General features: G+C 22.3%; 4 protein-coding genes across 5 annotated transcripts; 1 reads left to right on the top strand and 3 right to left on the bottom strand.

Moving 5' to 3' along the window:
- Positions 1-1,313: 1,313 nt before the first annotated feature.
- On the bottom strand, positions 1,314-4,095 carry LOC129612991 (uncharacterized). The gene is made up of 3 exons (XM_055526863.1): positions 3,798-4,095; positions 1,917-2,066; positions 1,314-1,845 (listed from the first exon to the last, which is right to left on the bottom strand). Exons 1-3 carry the CDS (start codon positions 4,015-4,017, stop codon positions 1,802-1,804), a joined length of 414 nt encoding a protein of 137 aa, XP_055382838.1. The 5' UTR covers positions 4,018-4,095; the 3' UTR covers positions 1,314-1,801.
- A 9,186-nt stretch (positions 4,096-13,281) lies between these two features.
- Positions 13,282-21,231, bottom strand: LOC129612990 (transmembrane protein 216-like). Of its 2 annotated transcripts, XM_055526861.1 has the most exons (5): positions 20,759-21,231; positions 18,818-18,862; positions 17,352-17,405; positions 15,570-15,645; positions 13,282-13,899 (listed from the first exon to the last, which is right to left on the bottom strand). In XM_055526861.1, the coding sequence occupies exons 1-5, from the start codon at positions 20,928-20,930 to the stop codon at positions 13,782-13,784; spliced, it is 465 nt and encodes a 154-aa protein (XP_055382836.1). In that variant the 5' UTR covers positions 20,931-21,231; the 3' UTR covers positions 13,282-13,781. The 2 variants fall into 2 exon arrangements, with proteins under 2 accessions (XP_055382836.1, XP_055382837.1); XM_055526862.1 differs by lacking the exon at positions 17,352-17,405.
- A 1,425-nt stretch (positions 21,232-22,656) lies between these two features.
- Positions 22,657-23,552, top strand: LOC129613012 (cyclin-dependent kinases regulatory subunit-like). The gene is made up of 3 exons (XM_055526886.1): positions 22,657-22,867; positions 22,935-23,027; positions 23,087-23,552. The coding sequence occupies exons 1-3, from the start codon at positions 22,809-22,811 to the stop codon at positions 23,211-23,213; spliced, it is 279 nt and encodes a 92-aa protein (XP_055382861.1). The 5' UTR covers positions 22,657-22,808; the 3' UTR covers positions 23,214-23,552.
- LOC129613010 (integrator complex subunit 14) lies at positions 23,489-25,368 on the bottom strand. The gene is made up of 2 exons (XM_055526885.1): positions 25,046-25,368; positions 23,489-24,954 (listed from the first exon to the last, which is right to left on the bottom strand). The coding sequence occupies exons 1-2, from the start codon at positions 25,245-25,247 to the stop codon at positions 23,561-23,563; spliced, it is 1,596 nt and encodes a 531-aa protein (XP_055382860.1). The 5' UTR covers positions 25,248-25,368; the 3' UTR covers positions 23,489-23,560.
- Between the last annotated feature and the right edge of the window lie 235 nt (positions 25,369-25,603).

Genomic DNA, 25,603 nt, shown 5'->3' with positions numbered 1-25,603 from the left:
ATATGTATATGGCGGCAAACTATAAAATTATTGTTTGTTTTTTTAAATTAACTATAAAATTAACTATAATACGATCTAATATATGAATCTTGTATTGCTTTTAATAAATTAAATATAGGCGTACAATAAAAACATAATAAATAATAACGTAAATAAAACATAATTATTTGTATACCTATATGGGTAATAAATCGGGGAATTCCAATTAATTAACAATAATTCAATAATTCTCTATATATTGATAAATATAATTCTCTATTTATAGGAAAAAAAATATAACACGTACGATATATATATTATGTAATTTGTATATTAATTATTTGATTTTAAATATAGTTTTAAATAAAAATTTTAATTCTTTGATTATGTGTTTAAAATATTTGGTTTTATTGAATTATGTTATAATATGTATATGTATGTAGGTTTATGTGTCTTTAATTTGTTAAATAAATCAATATAATATTCTTCTGGTAAATATTGTAAATTTTTTTTCTTGTTACAAATATATGGCTTTTTACTAATATATTCTTGATATAATTTCTCAAACATTGTAATAATTTGTAAGTTTAAGATTAAATAATTGCTATAATATATAGTTTGTCCTTTATGTAAGGCATTCTATATATGTATATACATATATAACATATTGAATGATTTTAAAAATTATAATTTAAATAATTATTTTCAATATGTTATTAAAAAATATTTAAAATTAAAGGCATTTTATAATATTTTTAACAAATATTTTATAAATACATTTGCTTTTTGTCATATAATCAATTATAAAAATAAGTAAATAAAAAACAAAATGTCGAAGGTATCATTATGAACAAAACAAAAATTGTATATATTTTATACAATATTATTATTATTTTGTTTTATTAAATTAAAATAAAAGAAATATTATGAAATATAATTATATAATACAATTATATACGTTATAATATATAATTTAATGTTATATATTTTTATTAATTTAGTATGTTTTTGTGTTCTTATATTTATAATATATTTTTGGTTCTAAAAATAGTTTTACAAAATTTAATTTTTAATTTTTTTTTTATAAAAAAACAATTTGAAATATAATAAATTATATTCATATATAAATGGTTGAAAAATTTAATTATTATCGCATTAACTACAAATTTTTATTTTAATTATTTTTAACAAATATGTGTCATTGAATAAAATTAAAAAAAAAAAATAATTAAGTTAATAAAAATAAAATTATTAAAATATTGTATTTGACAATTTTATATAATTTACTAACAATCTATATACAGACTAATTTTTTTTTTCATATATTATTAATTTTAGAAAAAAAATTACGGTTAAGAGAAGAAGAGCAAAGCAAGATGAATTCTTAAAACCTTTGCTTCTTATTTTTATAATTATCATAAAAAAATTAATTTAGGTTTTCATTCAAATAAAAGTAATATTTTGCTTTTTTAATAAAAATGATTTTAAGTAAATTAAATTAAAGCTACCTATGGACATCAAATTAATTAAAAATATAGATACATAAATGTTTATAAATATTGTACAAAATTATACTTGTTTTATGTAAAATTTTTTAAATGAAAAATAATTTCAAATAATATAGAAATTATTTTTTTTACAAAATTTTAAAATTATAATCGGAAGATCTTATAATCTAATTTTTTAGATTTCTTTAATTATTTTAATAAACAAAAATTTTAATATCGAGAAAATCTAAGACAAAACCAAAAAAAAAAAAGCAAACAAAAACAATGAATCACTTATATTTGACAATATTGTATTAATATAGTAACACTATCCGCTAGTCATATGTTACAGGCCGACAAGTGGTGAATATGAACATAACTAAAATAAAAAACAAATATAAATATTTATAATATAAAAAAATTAATATATAATAGTTGTATAAGACTTACTACAAAACCATACTTCGACGAATAGTAAGGCTAACATTAATGAAGACAAAACATACTCCAATTTTAAAGTGTATGTTTGAAAGAATAATAAAAATATTACTTCTGCGATTGATGGTAAAATTAATATACAAGATAATATTACACGCCAATCTGAAAATAAAAATATGTAAGTAAAATTAGTTATTTAGTTTATTGAAATATTGAATGTTTTATTAATAATTTACAATTTTATTCAATTGTAGTTTTAGTAACTAAAATTATTATTGCAAATCTGAATAAAGCAAATGAATATTTATTTGTAAGTCCTCGTAATAAGTCAAAATGCGAATCGTGTGTATATATTATATACTATAACAAAATTTTTTAGGTATACATATACATATATATATATATAATATATATAAAGCAATTTTTACAGGTTCAGATACAAGAAATGAAAAGCAAGTCGCTGACAAAAAAAAATTAACAAATTCTAACGGTTCTTCGTGGGTTGAAAAAAAATTTTTTTAAATTTGTAAATTACAACTTTAACAGAAAAATTCATGAATATAATTTTCAGTTAAGATTATGACTAATTTTTGTAATACATCAAAGAAAATATTGTAGTTTTTTGCAATTTTGATATTACAACAAGACATTAATTGTGATTAGCAAAAGCATCAGGAGAATTTAATTTATATTTGTTTAATTTATATTGTTCCTCAAGTGAATATACATACACACATACATAATTAAGTGTCAACACAACACGCGTACATAACGTTCTTATATGGCATGTAACATGTATACATATGTAACAACATTGTAATTTATTGTAGTTATTAAAATATATCACCTACGTATTATTGAATTTAATGTGTGTGTCTGACTGTAATTACTGTTTAGGGAATAATTATGTATAACTAATAAGGTTTAAATTTAAAATTTTTTTTTTTGTTAATATTTTGTTTCTTAAAATATAACATAAACTTAAAATTTAAAGAAATAAATCTTTCACGAGAACGAACCTCGTCCCCTTGTTTCCGATTATTAAATATTATGTTCAATATGCACAATATTTCATAGAAAAGAATATCTGCACCTGAATCGGAAATGAAATGTAAGGTCATCAACACCATCAACAGTAAATAAATTTGAATATTGTTAATTTTAACCTGTTAAACATCCTTTTTCGTTTAAAACTATAGATAATCTCTCTTCCCCCTGCCTTCACTCTCATCAAAAAGAATCGTAATTTTCATCAGGTAAACACAGTTTCAAACAAATTTAAATGCTTTGCAATTTGAAATCTTTTGGATTGACATAAAATTTTTATACAAATATATTAACATTTTTTTTTTAAGTATGTATATTATATTTATACACGTTCACTAGGTTTTTGTAGCAAATAGAAGTCATTTATACATGCGTGTTTCTTATAAATAGCCTATATTATAATATCTTTCTATCACATATGTTAAAGTATCGTTATATAAATAAAATAAATAATTTTGGTCCAAGCCTTTATTCAATAAAATCAGTCAAAATAAAAATATCGCCTTTAATCATTTTTATCTTCTAAACCGGTTATGGTACAGAGATCTATGTACGTATATTGTGAAACAATTATTTTCCTTCCTATAATGAAGTTCTAAACGTCATATGTATATATTTTTTAATAAAATTTTATTAAATTGAAATGATTATTAATTAATTATTGTTATAAGCTACTAGAATAGTATAATCAAATTAAAATTCTCTTAGTGCTATTATAGTATAAAAATTATTGAGCCTCTACTTATTTGTTAGTACCTATGTATACTATATTATAATTTTATAACTGCGTATAATATAGTATAATATATAGTAGATATATATAGTCTATTATAGATTAAACATTACCTCGATCAGCTAATGCACCACGTCTACCCAATACAATACGAATTGTCTCTAATATACAAAAAGCAACTAATAAAGTTGATTCTTTGGCTAGTGAATGATTTTCATAACGTAAATTAATTGCTTTCAATAAACCAATTGATAATTCACATGATGCGAACATTCCAAAATAAAATGAATTTAAATATATTAAAACTTCATAAGCTAAACTTGGATTTGACATTTTATTAAATTTTTTTTTTTAAATTTTGTCTAGGTTAATTTTTTTTTTCTTCAACTTTTTTTAATAAAAGTGGCAGTACTTAATTTAATGAAAATTTTTGTTCTACTTTTTATAAAAAGATTTTTACAGTTTTTTTCATATTTAAAAATAACTTTTTTATATTTACATATTACTCATATATATATATTATATATGTATATATTGTGGCATTACTTTGAATTTAATTATACTTCAAAAAAAAATATATAAAATAATTAATGAAAACAAAAATTTATAATTCGATTAATTTTCATATTTTTCAATTATTTTAATATTTGAGAATTATCAATTTTTTCTTTCTTTTCATAAATCATTTATGAAAATTTACAAAATCCACTTGAAAAATCATTATATTTTTTTTTTATTAATAAAAAAAAAGAAAAAATTTATCTTAATTTTGTATGAAATTTTTGTTCTTAATTTTTGCGAGAAATATATAAGAGGTTTTTTCAAAGACTAAAAAACTAAAAATAGATTTTTGTAAATTTGTTCACATTTCTGTCGTAGTTTCGTATGGGCTTTCTAATTTAAATTATAAAAAAATATTTTGTATATATTGTACGCGCGAATATATATACGTATGTGTGTAAATATATAAGCATATATTATGAATTTTTTTAATTCTGTTTATTTGTTTGTTTGTATACGTTTAAATATCTTTATTTGTAACATCAAAAGTACAACACTAGGTGGCTCTTACTATAATAATGTACTAAATATTTACCGTAAATAATTTGTATAAGAGAACCAGCATTATGTATGAATAGTTCAAAATTATCCTCTGGGGGTGTTTTAGTTTCTTTTTGTTTTTTTTTTTCCTTTTATATTAAAATATAATAACATATTTTTATATGTATATTTGTTTATATATATATATATAGATTTTTAATTACATATTATAATGATTATAATGATATGAGGTAATTTCATTATTCTTACGTGACTTTTAATAAGTTAAATGTAGTTTGACATGCATATTTTGTATATTATATTAAATTTTAGAAAAAAAAACTCTGAAATACTGTGTATATTAATACTGAGTGGCCAAAATTTAGTCACTTATATGTATGTCAAACGATCAAAAATTTTTTCACAAAATTCAACACCAAAATGTTGTCAATAGGAAAGTGAGAGTGGGGTATAATGAAATCAAATTATAACCAAAGTATATCATAACTTGGTACATTATAACAATCCCACATAATTAATAAAGAGTACAGTTTTAACTGTGTAAAATTATTTTATAATGAAATGATAAAAAATTTTTTAAATTTTTTACTTGCGATATTTTTGTTTGAATTATGTAAAAATTTTTAATCGATCTTTTTGTATACCTATACCTTTGTACAGGAGATATTCAATTTGTCACGCGACGTATGTATGTAACACCAAGAAGGGAACACAATAGCCCATCCGTTTGTTGTTAAACCATTCATATGAGAACGTATTAAAACTATAGAAACCCAAACAAGGATTGAAAATTAGCATAATTAGCCCAGTGAAAATTGTATCTCCTCTACGAAAGCTTTTGGTACAGGTTTCAGAGAAATTCACCGAACATGGTTTTGCGGTATATCGTTGAAACAGTCTTTTAAAGGCTTTTAAGGGTTAAATTAAATAATTAAAAAATTAAATAATTCATTCGTTAAAATTGATATTTAATTTAAATGAGTATAAGATAATGCGAATCTTTCTCTCTTTTTTTAGACATTTTTGTCTCTCTTATATTCTTATATAGCTAGTTTGACCTTATTAAATTATCAAAATAAAATATTTGGAAAAAAATTATTTATTTATACATACATTATGTGTATAATTATGCACATTATACCTTGTACAATACATACTTCATTCAACATGTAAGTTGAAAACAGAAAGAGATTGTGAACTAATCCAAAAACCAAAAGAAAGGATTTAAGAAGGATGTAAATTATTAATATTACATAAAGTTGACAACTATTATAAATTTTATTAAAATATTTACTTACATCTTGTGTTAAGGGAATTGTACGTATAAGTTTGTTTCTCAAAAAAATTATTTATTAATTTACACAAACATTTCAAAATCATATTTAAACTTTGGTTTAGATATTTTAAATTTTCAATATATATTGGTGTTTTTTTTTTAAATATCACTACTTCTAACGGTTTTCTGCATAACGAATTGTGTTCGTAATAAGGAGAATCTTTATATTACGAATAAAACTCAAAGGATTATTAGTGTTCTTTATATGAAGATTTCACTGTATTTTGTTATAATTTAAGGTACCGTACATAAATGTAAAATCAAAATTGAAAATTATAAGAAAATTTATTGAAAATTAAAAAAATAAATATTTTTAAAGTTATAGTTCAAAAATAAAAGAATTAAATTAATTGAAATCTTGCATTTTGTATAAAATAGAATTATATGTCCACGTTCAAATATGGCAACAATGATAAATAATGAATCCTATAATAATGCAAAGTATTAAATGTTAATATTCTTATAGTTATAGAATACAAATTTTCCAAAATAGTTTAAAAATTTTCAGATCTATAAATAGAATATAATTATAAGTATTATCTATCGATTTTATATAGACTTTGAAATCTTTTGAATTCATACTTATTGATTAAACATTTAATGAATTTAGGGATGTTCTATATTAAGTGTTACTATTAATAATCTCTATGTAGATATCAATTTTGTTAAGTAAATGGCAATAAATATCTACATATATATGCATATATGTTATTATACGCAAAAAATATTTTTAAAAATAACCTCCAAATATTTCAATAAAATATTTCGTATAACAATTTTATTGATTAACTATATTTATTGCTTCTTACATTGAAAAAATGATAAGACGATCGAACACCTGTAGATCAATTGTTAATTCCATTTTCTAATTTATTTTATTAATTGTTATACTGTAAAGAACCATTATGTTAAAAGCTAAAGCTGTCAGTCTTACCTTCCATCATATGTATAAAATAATGATCTGAAGTTTTTGAAAATCCACAATATAGTATAGCTAAACATTAATTCTAAACAAACATAGAATGTTCACAAATATTCTAAAACAAATTTGAAAAATGTTATATCTTTCCTTTATATTAGTATTTTTTAAATAAACAAAATTCTCATCTTTAATTTTGTATGTAAATAAAAAAATAATATGAAATTTATTTAATTTTTTTTTAACTGAAATATTAGGAGAAATCGCTAACTTAATAGTTTAATTGGAGCGACATCTGTAAGAAATATATTAAAACTTTTTTTAAAATTAAAAGCTATAATTACAATTAAATATAGTAATAGAAACAATAGATGTCGCTACTATTTTACAAAGAATATTTTTTATACTTTTATATTTTTTTTTTGTATGATGATAACTGAGAAATTAAATTGATCATTAGATTTTTAATTTCACACTTTTCAATTTTAATGTTTATGAATTCAGTCTATACTAGAATGCTTTAATTTTAATCGAAAACTGAATCTTATAAACTTAATTACAATATTATAATTTTTTAATTACATATTAATTATTTTGGATTGCATTAAAACTCTAGTGGCAGTGCCAAATTATAAATGACCGCGCTTTTCAGAATAAAAATATTTTTGCATATAAGATAACATAAATTGAGAGGTCATGTACATACATATACATATTATGTAGATCTTTTCTTAAAGATTAAAAGTAAAAGATCTGTTTCTCGATTCAATTAAAATTGAATTGAATAGATCAATAATTATGGGTACTTAAAAGCTTTTAGAAAATAAAAATATTTTGCTCTTTTTTTTTCAAAATTTTTTGTAATAACGTCAGAGTTTTTAATTTATCTGTGTGTATATGATATTGTTTTTCATTCATGTTGCTTTTGGAATTTTTAAATAAACATTTTCTTAAGTTAATAGAAAATTTAAAGAAAAATGTACAATAAACAAGAAAATTAAAATATTTTTGATTGCCATATTCGATTTGAACGAAATCATCCTTGAAAGTACATAATTTTAAAGAAATCAAAAATATTGGAGAGGAAAAAATCGAATTTTAATAAACAACAAAATATATTTGTATATATATATTTATGTGAGTAAATATGTGTGTATGTAAGTATAATGAGAAATGTTGTAAATTTAGTAAGTAATAGAAATTTTTTTGATATTAAATGGAATTTATGAGTATTCAAATTGGAAAATATGAATTGCAATAAAATTTATCAATTATATATGAACTCAATAATATATATTAAAATTTATCGATTATATTCTATTGAATTAATAAAAAATTAATTTTAAGTGTATATATACAAAAAATATAGAGCACTGTATTAAATATACTTTAAAATTAATTAAGAAAAAAATTTAAAATTGCAGAGGAGGGAACGCTTTTTGGCGGGATATCGGTTCGACGGATTAGAAGAGCTTCCAGGGGAGCCTGTGAGTGATCTGTTGAACTTTTGCAAGAAACTTCAATTGATTTAGGGGGATGGGTATGCTATGAAGGGAAGCATTGTATAAATTTTAATTTCTTATACACAATTGCAGATTTCTGGGCAAATAATCAAATGGGGTTGAATGAATTATTCACTGAATATGAATGAATGAATTCGAATTTCAATTTTATTATTTTTTTTCTATTAAATAAAAATTTTACCCCGGATGCATGTAATTATACTGACAATGAAAAATAATTTTTCTTATTTATTTTCGTCTTGTAATTATTGTACAAAACAATTTTGCGTTTGTTTAGAATTATTAAGATATTTGAATTGAAAAACCCTAGAAAAACGAAAAGTATAATATTTGATTATATTGTTTAGTGTAATCGTATTATATTTAGAGAACATATTAAACAAAATTAAAAAAAAATTTCTTTATTTCTTTTAATCTATCCGTTCGTCTGTCTGTTGCATTGATTAACAAAATTTGTACACCCTTCGAGATCGGAAACTGAAATTTTATTATTAACGTTAAAGGATTTTTCCGAAAAATGTACTTCTCAGAAAATAATTTTTACCCCTCTGAATATTATGGTCCTGTATGTTCTTAAAAATGCCAGTAATTTGGGCAATTTGTTGTGTTGAAACCACATACTTTTCTTAAATTTCGTAAACGGTTTCTCCGTTTCTAGTGCCTCGTTTCTTCTACATATATACCATACACAAACGTTACAACCGCAATTTGGCATTACTTTTCTCTTAGACGGTTTGTTGTAGAAATCTAATATTAAAACAGTTGGCAGAAACTAAATGGTTTATTTTTCCAAAACGAAATAATATTTTTCCACTTCACACACATATTCCCAAGTTATCAACTTTCAAAGTAAAAAAATTGCAACTCACAGTTCTATACTTTTCCAAATTTCTGTAAAAGCCAAAAAAACTAACAGTCCATGGCTTAACGTTACGCTTAGACAATTACGAATTCGATTTTGTGTTATTATATTCACGTTTCAGCAAATTTTCTTTCTCACCCCAAAAAATATGCAATAATTCTTTATGATTATAATATTATATTTTATGAGAATAGTTTAAGTAGAAAAATTTTTTAACATAATGAAGTTAGTCAAAGGGAATGTGCTACTTTACAAACATTTGATTTGGTCCGAATTTATTTCTTATATAAATTACTTAATGATTGCTATCCTTAAACTTTGAATAATAAATATTTATTTTTAAATCTTTAAAAGAGTTTATAAAAGTTGATTTTTATTTATTCGATTCATTATTTATTTTTAAAAAGATTATCTAATTAAAGATGAAGAAAATGATTTTTAAAATTAAATAAATAAGCTATTTATATTAAGAATAGGCACAGTTTTACATATAAAACCGAAAATCTTTTTAAATATATATTTAAGAGAAATATATGTGTGTGTATATACGATATATGCATATATATGAAAAAAATAGTAAATCAGTTTTAATTTTAATTAAACACAGTGTTACATAGAAATTCAATAAATTAAGGCCTAGATGGCTAGACAATTTTCGAAATTCCATTATTTTATAGTTAACAATACTTTCATTAATTTTTAATACAAGCAAATTGAAAATGACTAAAATTTGTTCTTGGATTAATGAACTTGTTTATAGTTAAAAAATTACGATGGTATTATACTCGTAATCATACCAGAATAAACTCTTTGATCTCCCCAATTTCAGTTTCAAATTATACCCGTTTTTTCCGAATTTTTTTATGTTTTATCCGAATTTACTATATACCTAATTTTTTATAAAAACTCTGAAAATTCAAATTTAAGTGATTTTTAAACTAGACTTTACAGTTTCGGTCGGTATATTTTCAATTTTCTTTTTGGTTTTTTACAATTTCGTTCTAATATAAAAAAATATTTAATTATTTCTTAAATTCTGAGAATCATGGAGTAAAATTTTAGATAAGAGATTAGGAAATTTCATAAAATATTCTTTTAAAACAAACTCAACAATTATGCATTCAACGGATTCATAATGTAACGGAAGCAAATATAGTAAGCTTCATACTATGGATCACACATCATCGGCAGAAAATTTTTAATTTTTGTAAATAGTTTTAAGATTGTAATAATTTCAATTTAATAATTTCATTTGTTTTACTGGTTTGATATCAAAATTAAATTTTTAAAATTATACTTAAGTTGCTAAATTTTCCCTTAAGGACTTGAGATCATTGAATCATAGTTTTATGTATGGTTATAGCATTTATAATTAATCGCTAACCATTTCCAAAAAACAGTTACTTTTTCGATATAAATATGCGTTAATTTTTATTTTTGTTACAAATTTATTTTTTTTAATGACATGTAATAAAAGATAAACGATATGGGAATGAATAAACTTTATGATTTATTGCTCTAATATTCGCAGACAAAGATGCAAATCTAAAATTATGTAAATATATGTATGTATATGTAAGTCTAACCCACATACATCAAAAAGATATTTGGTTTATTTGTTTTAGCAATTTAGAAAGAATAACAGACACTCGATTTAAAAAAAAATTTGCATATAAAATGAAAAATTCATTCAAGAAAATTTAAAAATCAAAACATTAAAAACAAAGCAAGAAAAAACCCAAACCAAAAATTATAGCGAAAAATTAATTATTAAAGAATTTTAAAATTTTTAAAAGTTTTTTTTTTTGCCAAAGCAAATTTTTTCTTTTAATAAATAATAAAAATATAACCATTAAAATAATTTATTACTCTGGAAAATTCAGAAATTTTTTTAATCAATTTTTAATTTTTTTTTTAATTTTAATTATTGTTTTCATTGAATTTGCTTTAGGATTAATACTGAGATTATTGAAAATGTTAGAAAACGTTAAGACTTTGGATTATTTCAGAAACAAATTCAGTCGTAAGTCGTAAGTATAGCCTTTCATTTATTAATTTTAGTTAACATACGAAATATGGTTGAAAAACGAGTTGAAAGAATTTCAAATTTTGACATTTCACTGTCCAAGAAACATTTGATAATTTTCAATAATGAAGCTGACATCTACGACCTACAATGATATGTGAATGACAGAATAACGTTTATTATGATTTTTATTCCAGATAATTTTTAATCCCAATTTCTGATATTAAATCCAAATATGAGGTGATTTTTAATCCAGAATGTGCTTATACATAATGTAAATACATATGAATATACATAATACTAATGTATGTATGCAAATGTGCAAAATATTAAATTTCTTGAAAAAAAAAAAAATTATTTTTTTTTTTGTTCAACAAATATGTACAATTATAAAATTTTATTGCCTAATAAAAATATTTTTTTTTTCTTCTTATATACCACACTTTATTATTTTAAGTATAAGTGAACTTATGCGCTATTAGTTTTGTAATGCGTGAGGTCGTGAACTAAACGTATGAATCGGTTCAAGGCTATTATTTTTTTCTTAAAAACAAAAATTTTTTTTTTATGAAAATTATGAACCATAATACCATTTTATGATACAAATGTGCTATTAAATTAAAATTGTATATTAAATTTAAAATGAAATTTTATTGATTTATTATATTAATGTTTTTTCTTTTTGGGCAATTTTCTATTTTATTTCTAATCTGTAGAGAAAATTTTTTGGATTATAATCTAAAATATATCTCAATTCAATTGTTGATAGGAGAAGTAAAAATTATGGTATGCAAATTATTAAAATATTCAGCTGTTTTTGTTAATAAAGAGATTATTTTCAAACTATAGCCCCGACTAACACAAAAACTCATTCATAAGCTTTACTTTCAAGTGCTGTATTGCCACATGATACATAGAGATACTGCGTCATATAATACGAGTATTAATAAAAATGTTATATAAGTAAATGAAATTAATGAATAATAATGACTTAATATTTGAGATACTATCATATATACAAGTTGAACCTGTAAAATTTCTTCTTTTAACGTAAAATATACCACATTATTTCAAAATAACTGCGTTCAAATTAACCGTTGTTGAATATTATTTTAATTTTTAGTTTATAATTCCTTTGAAACTATATAAAATCAAATTATACAAAGCAAGAAATGAATATTCTAAAAATGCAAATATAAGTAGGTAACTCTCTTAAGATCTTCTATATAATCAGAAATTATAATAATACATATTTATATTTTAATACATAACTGTAATAAAACTTATTGTAGTTTTGGTCATTCCCCATAAAATATGCAATAATTCAATATTTTTTAATTTAAGAGAAAAGCTAAAAAAATTTATTTTTTAATTAAAAAAAAAGAGAGGTTTTCAATTAATATTGAAGAATGATATTTCAGTTATTATAAACCGCTGGTATTATTATTATTGAAAAATTCATTATTCATATTAAGCATGTCCGTTCGGAAATATACAGTCCAGAAATTTCTAGATTGTGATTATCAAATTCCGAATTATGATACCACAATATTTAATATCGTCTATATATTTACAGTATATTTTAAGCCTATTATGTGTATATTATGCATTTGCATTATATTTTAATTTTTGATAATAAAAATTTTTTTTTTAAAAAAATTCCCATAAATAATAAAATATTCATTTAAAGTATGCTAAATGTAAATATAAGAAAAACTTAAAACAAAAAATCCATTATTCAATATTACAGATGAATCATTTGATTTTAAAATGAAAATAATTAAAAAAAAATTTTTTTCATGAAATAAAAATAAATTTTAAAAATTTTTTTATGAAAAAAGAAAATTTTGTTTTTTCACTTACCCATAATTTTCACAACAACAAACAAAAAAAAAATCGAATATATTTTTTGCTATTTTCTTCTTCTGCTGTTTTTCTTGTGTTTAGCTTTTTACTCTTTGAGTTTTGTTTTAAAAAATTGGTAACCATTTTATGATTTCAATAAAATTTTCTTTTGAAACGGAAGAAAAAATTTTCTTATTTTGTTGGTTTTTTTTTCCTGATTCTTATTGTTGCTATTGCTCTTTTATTTTTTTATTATTCGAAATTCTTACTTCTTTTTATTTTAATTTGATAGGCTTCCATATTACTATATGTATGTATGTATGCATGTGAGTATTTTTGCTTTTTTACATCAAAAATTTTGTATGACTTTTTTTCTGTTGTTGTTGTTGTATTCTTGGTTTTTTTATTTTTTTTTTATTTTGTTTTTGCATTTTATTTTGATTGACGTGTTAATATTTTGGAATATATTTTGCATGACGCTTCGCCAAATTCAATAAAAATTGAATGGCCTGTTTTAGCCAATGCTAGGTATATGATTCAGGTCGACATAAACCAATAATACATCCGATAGCTGCTAAAATTTCCGATATTTGCATTCCCAACATTAAGGAACATAAAATTAATTCGAGTTTTAGAATGTGCCTGTATATGAAAAAAGAAAATGAAGGGAAAACAAGCGTTATGAACGTATATGGGAAAATGTAAATTTAAGTTTTTTTTTTCTTTGTTTTTTATATTTAAAATTGTTAAAAAGGAATAAAATATTATTTTTCATGTTATAATATGTATTATACATTAGATATTATAGATATAATATATTATTTTAAATTATGGACATTTCGTATAAAATTATTTGTTTGTTTATATATGTATGCATTCATGGTGAAAATAAGGACATTCACCTTTCACTTTTCCTCTATTTTATATATAGAGAAAGAAAATAATAACACTATTTTTTTTGTTTTCATTTTTGGGAGAAAACCATATATTATAAGAAAAGGGAGCGTCAAATATCTACACTATAATATTTCGAATATATTTTTTTTAATTTAGGTCAAATATTATTAAGAAAAACAGGATATTTTATTAATTTTATGTTACATATAGTCATTCACATATACATATTATTTTTATTATAGTTGATCGAATTTCCTTCTTTGTCCATATTGAAATTTAAAAAACACTATAAATATAGGGAAATTATTAGGAAGAATGGTAAAATTTATAATTTCCATGTTATCTATATTTTATAATAACGTATTAGTAACTTTTTGAAGTTTCTTGTTTATCTGTATTATCCAAACCAAAAGATCAAAATTTATTTTTTATGAACAAAAAATCCTGCATCATAAATTATGAATTATAAATTGTTGTTTAAAATATTTATAAAATTTTCTTGGTAATTTTCAATTTTAAATCCATCGTAAAAATTATAAATTTTATACTGTGTTGCACATGTAAAAATTCGTAGGAAGTACTTAAAGGGAATATGTACATAAACATGCATAAATACTTTGTTCTTTTTTAATTTTTAAATAGGAAACATTAAAGAATCTTCTCAAGAATTGTTTTGTTTATAATAATTATAAAGAATCCTTCAGTTTCTTTTTAAGGAAATTAACTGTGATACTGCTATATTTATTAAAAAAATTTTAATATATTTTGCTTAGTTTATGTTTAATTTTATTCTCGAAGAAAAATATTGGCACGCGTACAACATTACAGGTTATAAAGGGATTGACGCTTTAACAACGCTTCAAAATTTTTGAACTTTATTACAAAATTTTGAAAACATGCCGCTTAATAAAATTTATTTCAAATGCATATGTATATGTAGATATGATGCTTCACGATATTGCTTTAAAACTCATTCGAGTTATTTTTCTAGTAACTTAATTTTTTTTGTGATATACATTTTTTCCAACTATAAGATGTTGGATGTGAGATATAAAATTTATATATAGAAAATCTGATAATTATTTTCTCTTAGATATGCCTTCTAAGGTTCTCGAAAAAGGATTTAATACCTAAGGGCTCTGACAGACATACATTTTTTAGTTTCACAGCTGTGACTGCTTATTTGTATTTATTTTCAAATATGCACTCATTCAACAGAATCATCAAATGCAATTAAGTAATCAAATAGTTTGTAAAAAACTGATTGGAATTAAGTAAATAGTTTCAAATAGTTTAGTTGCGGTTAAGTGTGCTTGCAATTAATTTGCAATCAAACTGTAAATCCATGTCTGCCAGAGACCTAATATACCATAAAAAATATAAATTTATTTTATTTAACAAAAAATTATACTTACGCTTGAAAAAATAAGAAATAAACCACACCTGCAGTGCAAGGGAATGTAAGGATCACAGAACAAATTACTTGCCATCCTGAAATTATTATTTTTTTTTTATATAAAATAAAAAAAATTTTATATACTATGAGTTTTGTTGCATTATTATCACAGTTATAAATTTTTATAATAAATTAAAATTAAATATGAAAATCAATATTGAAAATAAATCGTAAAAGAAATTACGTAAAAAAAATGAAAAGTATCTGAATTGTAGGCCCGGAATGAAAATCACATTTTAGTATGAAAATCATTGTAAAATTCTATATAACCAATATTGCTTGAGTAATTCAATTAAAATGTAGATTGACATTCAATTTGCATTCATGAAAACTGTAATTGATTACATTTCTCCGATATTGCGATTTAATAGAGTTAAGATTTAACGATTCAAACTTTGAAAAATTAAAAATTTAAACGAAACTTATAATTGATTTATTTGCTGCTATTAATGTTAAATATAAAATCATGCTTGTTGTAGAGAATATTTTTTTTATCATGTGAATATTACTGTGAAACATTAATTGAATTATCAAATAAGTTTTCTATATTAAATACTTAACAAATATTTCAAATTTTCACTAATTTTTAAATATAGTGTATGAAAATTTTTGTGAATAAGTGCAAAATCGGACCTAAATTCTTTATTATTAAATTTTTAAAAAATTAATTAAAAATTAATTTAAAAAAATTGTTCACAAAAATTTTTGATAATGAATATGTAACAAGCTATCCGAATTCCGTGTTAGAGTAATCTAATATATGTCAAACACTAAATACACCAACACTGCGATTAGCGATAATAATTGGTGCGAAAACAAAATCGTTTTAAATTAAACGCCGCAATTCAAAATAAGTTTTTGTACATAGGTGTGTTGAAATATCAAAGAAGCATTCCAATAATTAAAATAATTTGGTATTTACTAATTTCATTTTGTAGAAGGAAGAATTCCGATTCTTCGTGTTAGGAAGAGTTCCGATTTTTGAATGTTTGGTATTGAAACGTCAAAAATACAAGAAAATTCTATTAATACGAATAATATTATAATATAATAATTATTTTCGTAATGGAAAATGCAATAAAGCAATGCATGTTATGGAAAATTTCGCACTTGAGTTTGACTGTGTAATATGTATATAATTTTGTGATATATTAAAAAGTCATTTATATACCCACTGCTCATTTTTAAATTTTATATTACTTAAAAATATTCATTTTAATTTATATAAAGTTTCAGTTAAGAGTGTTTACGACGACATGAGAAGTAACACAAAATGTATTGCAAATTTTTTTTGTCATGATGTAAACCGTCGCAAATTGAAACGTCTTAGAGCGAGGTATTGGTGTAATATGACTTTAATAAACACAGGTTTCTTATACGGATTAAAATTTTCATTAAACATATCAATCAATTTGTATTCCGAAATAGTATGACATTTATCTTTGTAATATTTATGTCGTAAGAGAAAATAAATTTGAATCTTATCAGATTTGTCCTAAAAACACCTTCACTGGTTAGTTATGTTAATTTACACAATTTATATATTATTCAAATATTAATTAATTATATGTAGGTTTCCATTATCAAAAATTTTTAAAAATATAATAACCTAATGTTAGTGTAAATAAAAAAGAAATTAATTGTTAATAATCACAAAACAAACAAATTCACACATAGACAAATTTAAGTATTAATTAAACAAAATCTATAAACACAAAAAAAAACGGAAACATTAAACGACCTGGTCGGCCAGATGTCGAACTAAAAGACGCTCTTTGATTTCCTGTCCAACTATCTGTAAATATAAGAAAAAAAAGAAAACAAAGAATAGCAAAGGTGCAAATTTTGAGCTCAACAAATAAAATATACTATGTATATAAAATATGAATAAATATTGTGTGTGTGTATTAAATTATTGTAATTAATAAAATATTTAAATTTGTTTTTTTTTATATTATTAATTGCAATTTAATTTTAAAATAAAATTATGCGCGAGTTCAAAACAGTTGAAAATGACTGAAGAAAAATGTGACTTTTAAAATTAAAAAAAATAATATTTAATGTGTGGTGAATAAATGTGTAATATTAAAATGTTGAATTAAAAATTTTTAATCGTTATAAAAAAAAATATGATGCCATTGAAATGTTTTCATGTCAACAAAATAATGTGACTTTATGTGACTTCAAAATTGCAGTAATGCTGCTAACACAATTATAACTCATAAACTGTACCATAAACAGTACTATTGCCATTTTGAAGTCAGGTGATTTTGAATTGTAAATTAAATTTTAAAAAAAGAAACTTAAGAGTCGTGAACTTTTCCCTTTCAATATAAATAAAAATTTAATAAATGAAAACTTATACATTTTTGAGGATGACGTCATTGTAATGAGAAAATTGTTAATTAAAGTACTTTTAATTATTTTTTATATGATTCTATGATTTATAGTGATAATGACAGCGGAATGAACTCTTTAAATTTTACATAACTATACAAAATAATTGAGAGTGCACGTAAAAAGTGTTATCTTTCTCATATACACAGCAATATTATTGATAAATTTATATTTGTGGATTTGCATTTAAAATTTGAAATTTTAATCTTAAACTGAATGTGTTTTTAAAAATTCAAAATAAGACTTTGTTATTCTAATAAACAATATCTAATAATGTTATATTTTGACATCATAGAATTTATATATGTATGTATTTTTTCAGAAAATAGTTTCAAACTAATTATACAATGAGTATATACATGTATACTTATATATATACTACAGTTTTACTATATGTATATATACGAATTCTTATTTTATTGCAAAATAAATAAAGATATTCGTGCAAAACATAAATAATGTATATTTAATAAATATAGAAAATATGTTTCAAAAAATATTTTTTTTTCATTTTTGTGTAATTACACTTTAATAAATTTTTTTAAAATGAAGTGTATGCCGCAGATCACTTACGAATCAAAAATATACTTGGAACTAAATGAAATGAAATTTTAGTATAGTTAAATTATAAATAATAAAATATTTGGGCACAATGAAATGTAAGGACCTTATTTAGGCTTCTTTAATTAAATACGATAAAGTAAGTAGACATACGATTTTTAAATATTCGTTATAATATAAATCTTGTGTATATGTATGTGTATATAGATAATAAAATGTTCATTTATATGTATGTATGTATTTGCTTACCTCGATCGCTTATACTTCCTTTTCGTCCTAATACTATCCTAATAGCTATATACATAAAAAAAAATTAAAATAAAAAAAAAAAACAAAAAAAATTTTTTTTATTTCTATTTTATTATATTTATAAATTTAATTTGAAAATTTAATTTCTAAAATTTTTTATTTACTTTCTTTGATCTTTAAGTAATTTTTTTTTTTATTAATAAATAAATAATAAATAATTAAGTATGTAAAAATTTAATTAATTAAATAATTATTATATTTTTTATTATTTATATAAGTTCATATTTAATTTTATTTATTTATTTATTTAATAAAGATTTAAGAGCCCCAACACTTTGAATGTTTCTATATGGGTTCTTATATTTAATTAATATATTCGCAATATTTATTTCAAATTAAAGAATTAACAACAAAATAAAACTAAAAAAGCTCAAGTTCTATTAAGCTTAACATTTTCTTTATAGAACGTTCACAAAAGTTTTACATTGTTAAGCAAGTTACAACAAGGCTTTAACATTTTACATTGTTATACAAGTATGCGCATTATAAACTGAAGTGTTTACTTATATTATTAAAAAATAATAAGGAGCATTAAAGTGAATGTACTATTAGTGTTAATTGTCAATATTTATGAGTATACCGTATCATTCGAAATTCAATTTTAAATAGTAAATTTGATAAATTCTTCTCTTCATAACCCAAAAATTAGACTGAAATTTTTATTTGCTTTGGCGTAGTCTATTAAAACACACTGAAAATTAACTTCTATATATGTATAGTACATAAGTTATAAGAATAAACTTATGAATAATTTCGAATTTTATGTAATAACATATATACAAACATAAATGGCTTTTATTATTTAATTCAATTTTTATATGCAGAATTATGTTATCGCAGCGGCAAAAAATATTTTTATTGTAAAAAAAAATATCCAATTATACGAGTATACATACATTTATGTATATTTGTAGACAATAATAAAGCAATTATATTTTCGTATCTGTTATATATTGCAAATAAATTTGAATTTCCGGTAAATAATAGAATTGAAAATGGGTACATTATTGGAATAGTACGTTCATTCAGATCTTTAAAAGCACAATACCAATTCTAAAATTTCATTTGAAAAAAACATATATAATTAATTAATAAAATTTTTTATATATTTCTGTATGTTATTATGAAAAATCAATTTTTAAATTCAAGTATAGATTATTTACGAATTTCCACAACATTATATAAAAAATATAATTGAATTCAAAACAATTTTTTCATTCATATATCAAATAGAAATTATATGTACCCATTTGTTTTTAAGCAAAAAAAAAAAACAAAAATTAGATACACATAATGTTTATTATACACATAATAAATGTATATTGTAAATTATAATAATAAAGAAAAAACTATTATACTAAATTCCCCCCAAAAGATTTTTCATTAATAATTTTCCATATAATGTATTTATGATTATATAGTTTTGAATTAATAAAATTTCACTGTATATAAATTTTGTTAATAATAATTTATGTGCGTATATTTAAATTAATTCTCATTTTATATAATGTAATTTTCTTATTTCTATATTGTGTCTTTTATGTATTGTATTATATATTATATATGCATTACATATATACGGCGCATTTAAATGTCCTTCATATCCTTAATTGATAATATCACATTAAAAAACAGACAGACATCGTATTCGTATATAAGAAGATTTATTCTTGTTTCATTCAAAATAAAATTTAAAAATAAACATTCTAAATTTTGGATTATTTTCATTATTTTAAATTATTTTAAGATTTACTAATAATTTTTTTTTAAACAAAATGTACTTATTTAGTAATTTATTTTTATTTTATAAAATTATAATATTATATGATATAATAAATAGATACCGTTTAATATTATACTTATATGCGTTAAGTAGCTCACCTTCAACTATACATAATAATACTAAACCGCAAGAATCTTTTAATAAAATTGTTGGATCATAATTCAAGTTAATTGCCTTTAAAACACAAATACTTAACTCACATATTGAAAACATACCAAAATAAAATGAATTTAAATACATTAAAATTTCAAATGCTAAACTGGAATTCATTTTTATTATTTTTTATTGTAATTTTTTATATTATATTATATTTTAAATAAAAATGATAATTGTAATATTTTACATAAATTATTTTTTTCTATATAATATTACATATATATTTTGTATGTAATATAATTTGTATTATATATTAATTGAACGGAATTTTAACTTTATATGTATGTATGTAAATTAATTTTTCTTTTGTAACTAATTAAATTTAATTTAATTAAATTTTTTGAATTTTTCTTTTTTGTTTCTTTTTTGTTTTAATATTTTTTAAATATTGTTAACTTAATATGCTCTCGCCTATGTTTTAAAAAATTTCCTTTTTTTTTTTGTTTTATATGTAAGTAGAGCAAAAATAAATATCGCTGATGGTAACGTTTTTTGTTTCCTTAGCGATATATGAAACCGCCCGAAACCCCAACAAAAGTTTTAAGAAAATATAAATTCGATTTTATTTTTATGAAAAATTGTAATAAATGTACGATACTCTTCTCCATTCTTATGTTTTTTTCTTAATAAATATATTTTAGTTATTTTTTTTTTTGTTCTTTTCAACTTAAAAAAATTTCTTTTGACATTGATAGATTCTGCGCATAACCGTTATTTATTAAACATATTTTTTTTTTTAAATAAATAAATGTTCCGTTTTTTAAACTGAGCCGATAATGGTATGTTTTGGAATTGAAACGAATATATAAATTGATATTTGACATTTTAAAAATTAATTCAAATTTGGAATTTGTTCGAAGATTTACAAACAATAGACGAAAGAAACATAGACTGGCTGTACACAAAAACAAAAATATTTTCCATCAAAAATTGAAAAATAATTTTAGATTTTTTTTTTAAATACTTCAATTCAGCGAGGAAGAAATTTTTCCTGTCGGAACAAAATTTGTGTATTTATGATAAGTAAGAAGTATTTTATATTTTTGTGATAATTAAGTGTTTTGTGTAAGTTCGTTTTTATTATTCAAATTCTCGCAAAATGAACAGTTTTATTTTAGTTTCAAATTTCGTTCATATATTTTATAATAAATATTCTTTTAAAGAATTTAATAGTAGTACTATCTACCAGTAGTACTATTTCAATATTTTACTTCTTTTACTAAAATAATGGTTGAAATTTATGATTTACCAAAAAAAATTGTTTTTATGGAAAATGAGTAGATATGGGAATAAGTAAAGAGTAATAGATTTTGCCCTGGAAGCGTTTTTTTTCTCACCAAAAATCATAAAAAAATCATAAAAATTTTAACATATATTTTGACGTTGTCAAAAAATAATTTGGTTATCAAAAAGATAAAAAAATAATTTGGTTTACAATGAAACTATGTATTATACGCTAATTGGATTAACTGAAAACGATTCGTATTGACTCCATTGTATAAAAATAGTGCATATATAAATATGCAAATGTAAATAATAAACTTGTTAATTATATGCATCTAAAGCTTTCAGAATTTATTTTCAATAAAGCAGTAGGGCAATTGTGGAAAAAAATCTTATTGAATCGCTGTAAATTACCGAATGTATGAATTTACTTAACGTGATGTTTTAAATTACAATATGCTGAAAAATGTAATATATATGTATGTTAATCTATTTTATAATAAAAATTTCGGGACGATCTGGTTACCCTATCAAATAAAAAAGCCAACGAATTTTTTAAAACCAAGCAACCCAATAAATTTTTAAGTGTCATTTGAATGTCAAAATTTGTTCGAGAACTACGAAAGTATATAGAAATTTTTTTCACCTATGAAAATTGTTTGTTTTTGTGGTTGAAACGAATAACAAAACTAAAAACAAATTAAAATTTTTCAAAACAACTTCATTTTGGTATTTTTGTGTAATTTAATACTTTAATACTTTATCAAAATGCCTGCGGATCAAATTCAATATTCGGAAAAATATTTCGATGCGCTCTATGAATACAGGTATATCGGAATTAAATATTTATATACATAAACATAATGCAAGGGTGACGCTATTAAACTGTTTTAGGCATGTAATATTACCACCTGATATAGCAAGAAACGTAGCCAAGTCTCACTTAATGACGGAAAGTGAATGGAGAAATCTTGGAGTTCAACAAAGGTACAGCCTTAGTATCATAAATACATGACATATAAAACTAATAAATGTGATAATTTCAGTCCTGGATGGATTCACTACATGTTTCACGCCCCGGAACCACATGTTCTATTGTTTAGGCGTCCAAGAACCGATATTAGTGCAAATTCATTCAAGGAAATAAGTACAACACAAAGAGTTGTAACGTAAAATGTTATTTTGTATAGAAATTTTTATAATTTATATTCAAAGCATACCACACATGAAATTTTTTAAAATTTTTTAATTTAAAAAATTGTGATTATGCTTGTGCGAACATTTTTGTTATTTAACAAACATATTTACTAGACGTTTGGATTATGTTGCTACTTAAGCATCTTTAAATGTTACATGTCGATCTTAAAATTACGTGTGTGGTATCCTTGACAACCATTATCTTCCTTGAACTAATTTCATTAAAAATCATATACAACAACTTGTATCAATTCAGTTTTTTATATAAATTTTATATATTTTCTTAATAAATCATAAGTTAAATTTTATGTCTAATTAACCGTTTATTGTAGTTGATTATATTTTGTTGGTAAAGCAGTGATAGAACCCTTAAAATCACGGTTTTTTCTTAATTGCTCAGCTGCATGTCTAAATTGTAAAGCACAATCCGGGCTGGCGTTTTGTGGTAAATTAGATATTTCTTTTTCGAAAATTATTGCTAATGTATCCAAAAGTTCAATAAAACCCAAAGAAAGAGCCGCCCTTCGAATTCTATTCAACTCCTTGTAGAAGTGTGGTGTTTTTTCTGGTAACTTTTTGGCGTGCCTTAGAACTTTTTGAAGATCGGAATTTAATGCAGAAGTTTTTATCCAAACTACAATATTTTGCGAATAGCTTCTTTTTTCTGATTTAACTGGGAACGAAGGATTTTCACCAGGCAAAATGTCATCAGACATGCCTAATAAACGAAAATCGCCTAACCAAGGCACTACTTTATTTCCAGGTGGTAGTATGCTTAACATAAGATTGCACTTCTTTTTAGTATCCGCATAGGAGTAAATGAAGCCGTACCAATTATCATTTAAAAGAACAAGAGCAGCTTTATTATCAACTTTTAGCGCACCATGCAAAAGTACAACAACATTTTCTTTGTATGATTCTGATTGTGAATGTTTTGGTTCTTCTTCTTCAGAATTATTACCGTCTCCCTTTGAGTAAAATGCTCGTATTTCATTCTCTAATTTTTCAAACTCATTCGACGATTCTTTTTTGTCTTTTTTTGTACGATCATTGTGCTCATGTTTTGGAAGAATTAAATGCCTTGAAAGTGATACAGGCGATCCAACATCGGAAACACCAATAAACCCACATAGTTCTATTCTCCTTGAAATCCGTATTGAGGTTTGTTTTGTTGGTGGTTTATACGAAGTTGGAGCAGGCCAAAGAATAATTGGACTTTCAAGTCTAAAATAACCACCACATTTTAATACAGCTTCAAATGGTTTGTAATTTGCTTCGCAAACACGTTCGATCATTTCTGAGATACTATTTCTATTTAATTCATTTGATCCTTCTTTTGCTGAATTTTCGGATGTTTTAATCTTATAGCAATGACCTTTTATACCGCTAACAGTCAAAAACTGCTGATAAATTTGTGTGGCATAAGCGAAATATGTGTTTTTCGTACATCCTATACAAACAAAATTTACTCTGTTTGGTTGCAAATATTTCATGTAAGGATAAGCTATATCAATTGTTTTTGTAGCAATATTATTAATAATGTTTTTTAATGACGTGTTTCCGAATCCTAAGCCACAGTCTGTAAATATTATCACTTGGCATAAACATTGAGTGCCCCAATTAGTCGCTAATGCATTACTTGCTGTTTGCAATAGATCTTCATAATTAACTTTATCGATGTGTTCAATCTTTTTTAAAGCTTGACGAATACTCTCATCTAAAATAAGAAAATTAAAAAAATGTTATATGTACATAGTTTTACTTTCAAGCCGGAGAACTACTATAAGCAGTTCTCCGTTTTAACATACAGTCTCGGGTAAAATCCACTACTATCTCACATGTACTTGAAAAAGTAGCTAATGCAACAAATTCAAGTTTGCAATTTGTGCTTAAATAGTTAAGAAACTCTTTAATGCCTTGAACAGCTAATTTATGATATGTAGTTTCATCTGTCTCAGACACAGTACAAGTCATTGACAGAGAAATATCTAATGCTATTACAGTTGGCATTTCTCAAAAGAAATTGTACACAAATAATTCTCTATCATAAAAAAATCGCTGGAAAAAATAATTCTTCCTGTGTTTATAAAATTTCTATAGAAGCGAAGGAATACAGTGTACACAAATTGAAATGTGTATATAGCACATATGTCTAATTTTATTTCAAATAATATTATATAGTAGTCCTTAAGCTGAGTTCACATTTTCAATTTCTTATGTTCAATATAACTGCGAATGTCATTACGGTTTACGGTCACTTCCCACAAAAATTTCGTTCAGCACATTAAAACTAAGCGGAATCATAATTTTGCGGGAAGTGACTGTCAACCGAATCTTAATATTTAATATGTACTATACTTTTAAAT

The sequence above is a fragment of the Condylostylus longicornis genome, unplaced genomic scaffold (assembly GCF_029603195.1).
Source record: "Condylostylus longicornis isolate FDR11 unplaced genomic scaffold, ASM2960319v2 ptg000080l, whole genome shotgun sequence".
Lineage (NCBI taxonomy): Eukaryota > Metazoa > Arthropoda > Insecta > Diptera > Dolichopodidae > Condylostylus > Condylostylus longicornis.
The sequence above is the reverse complement of the archived record's forward strand: the minus strand, read 5'-3'. Positions and strand labels throughout refer to the sequence as shown.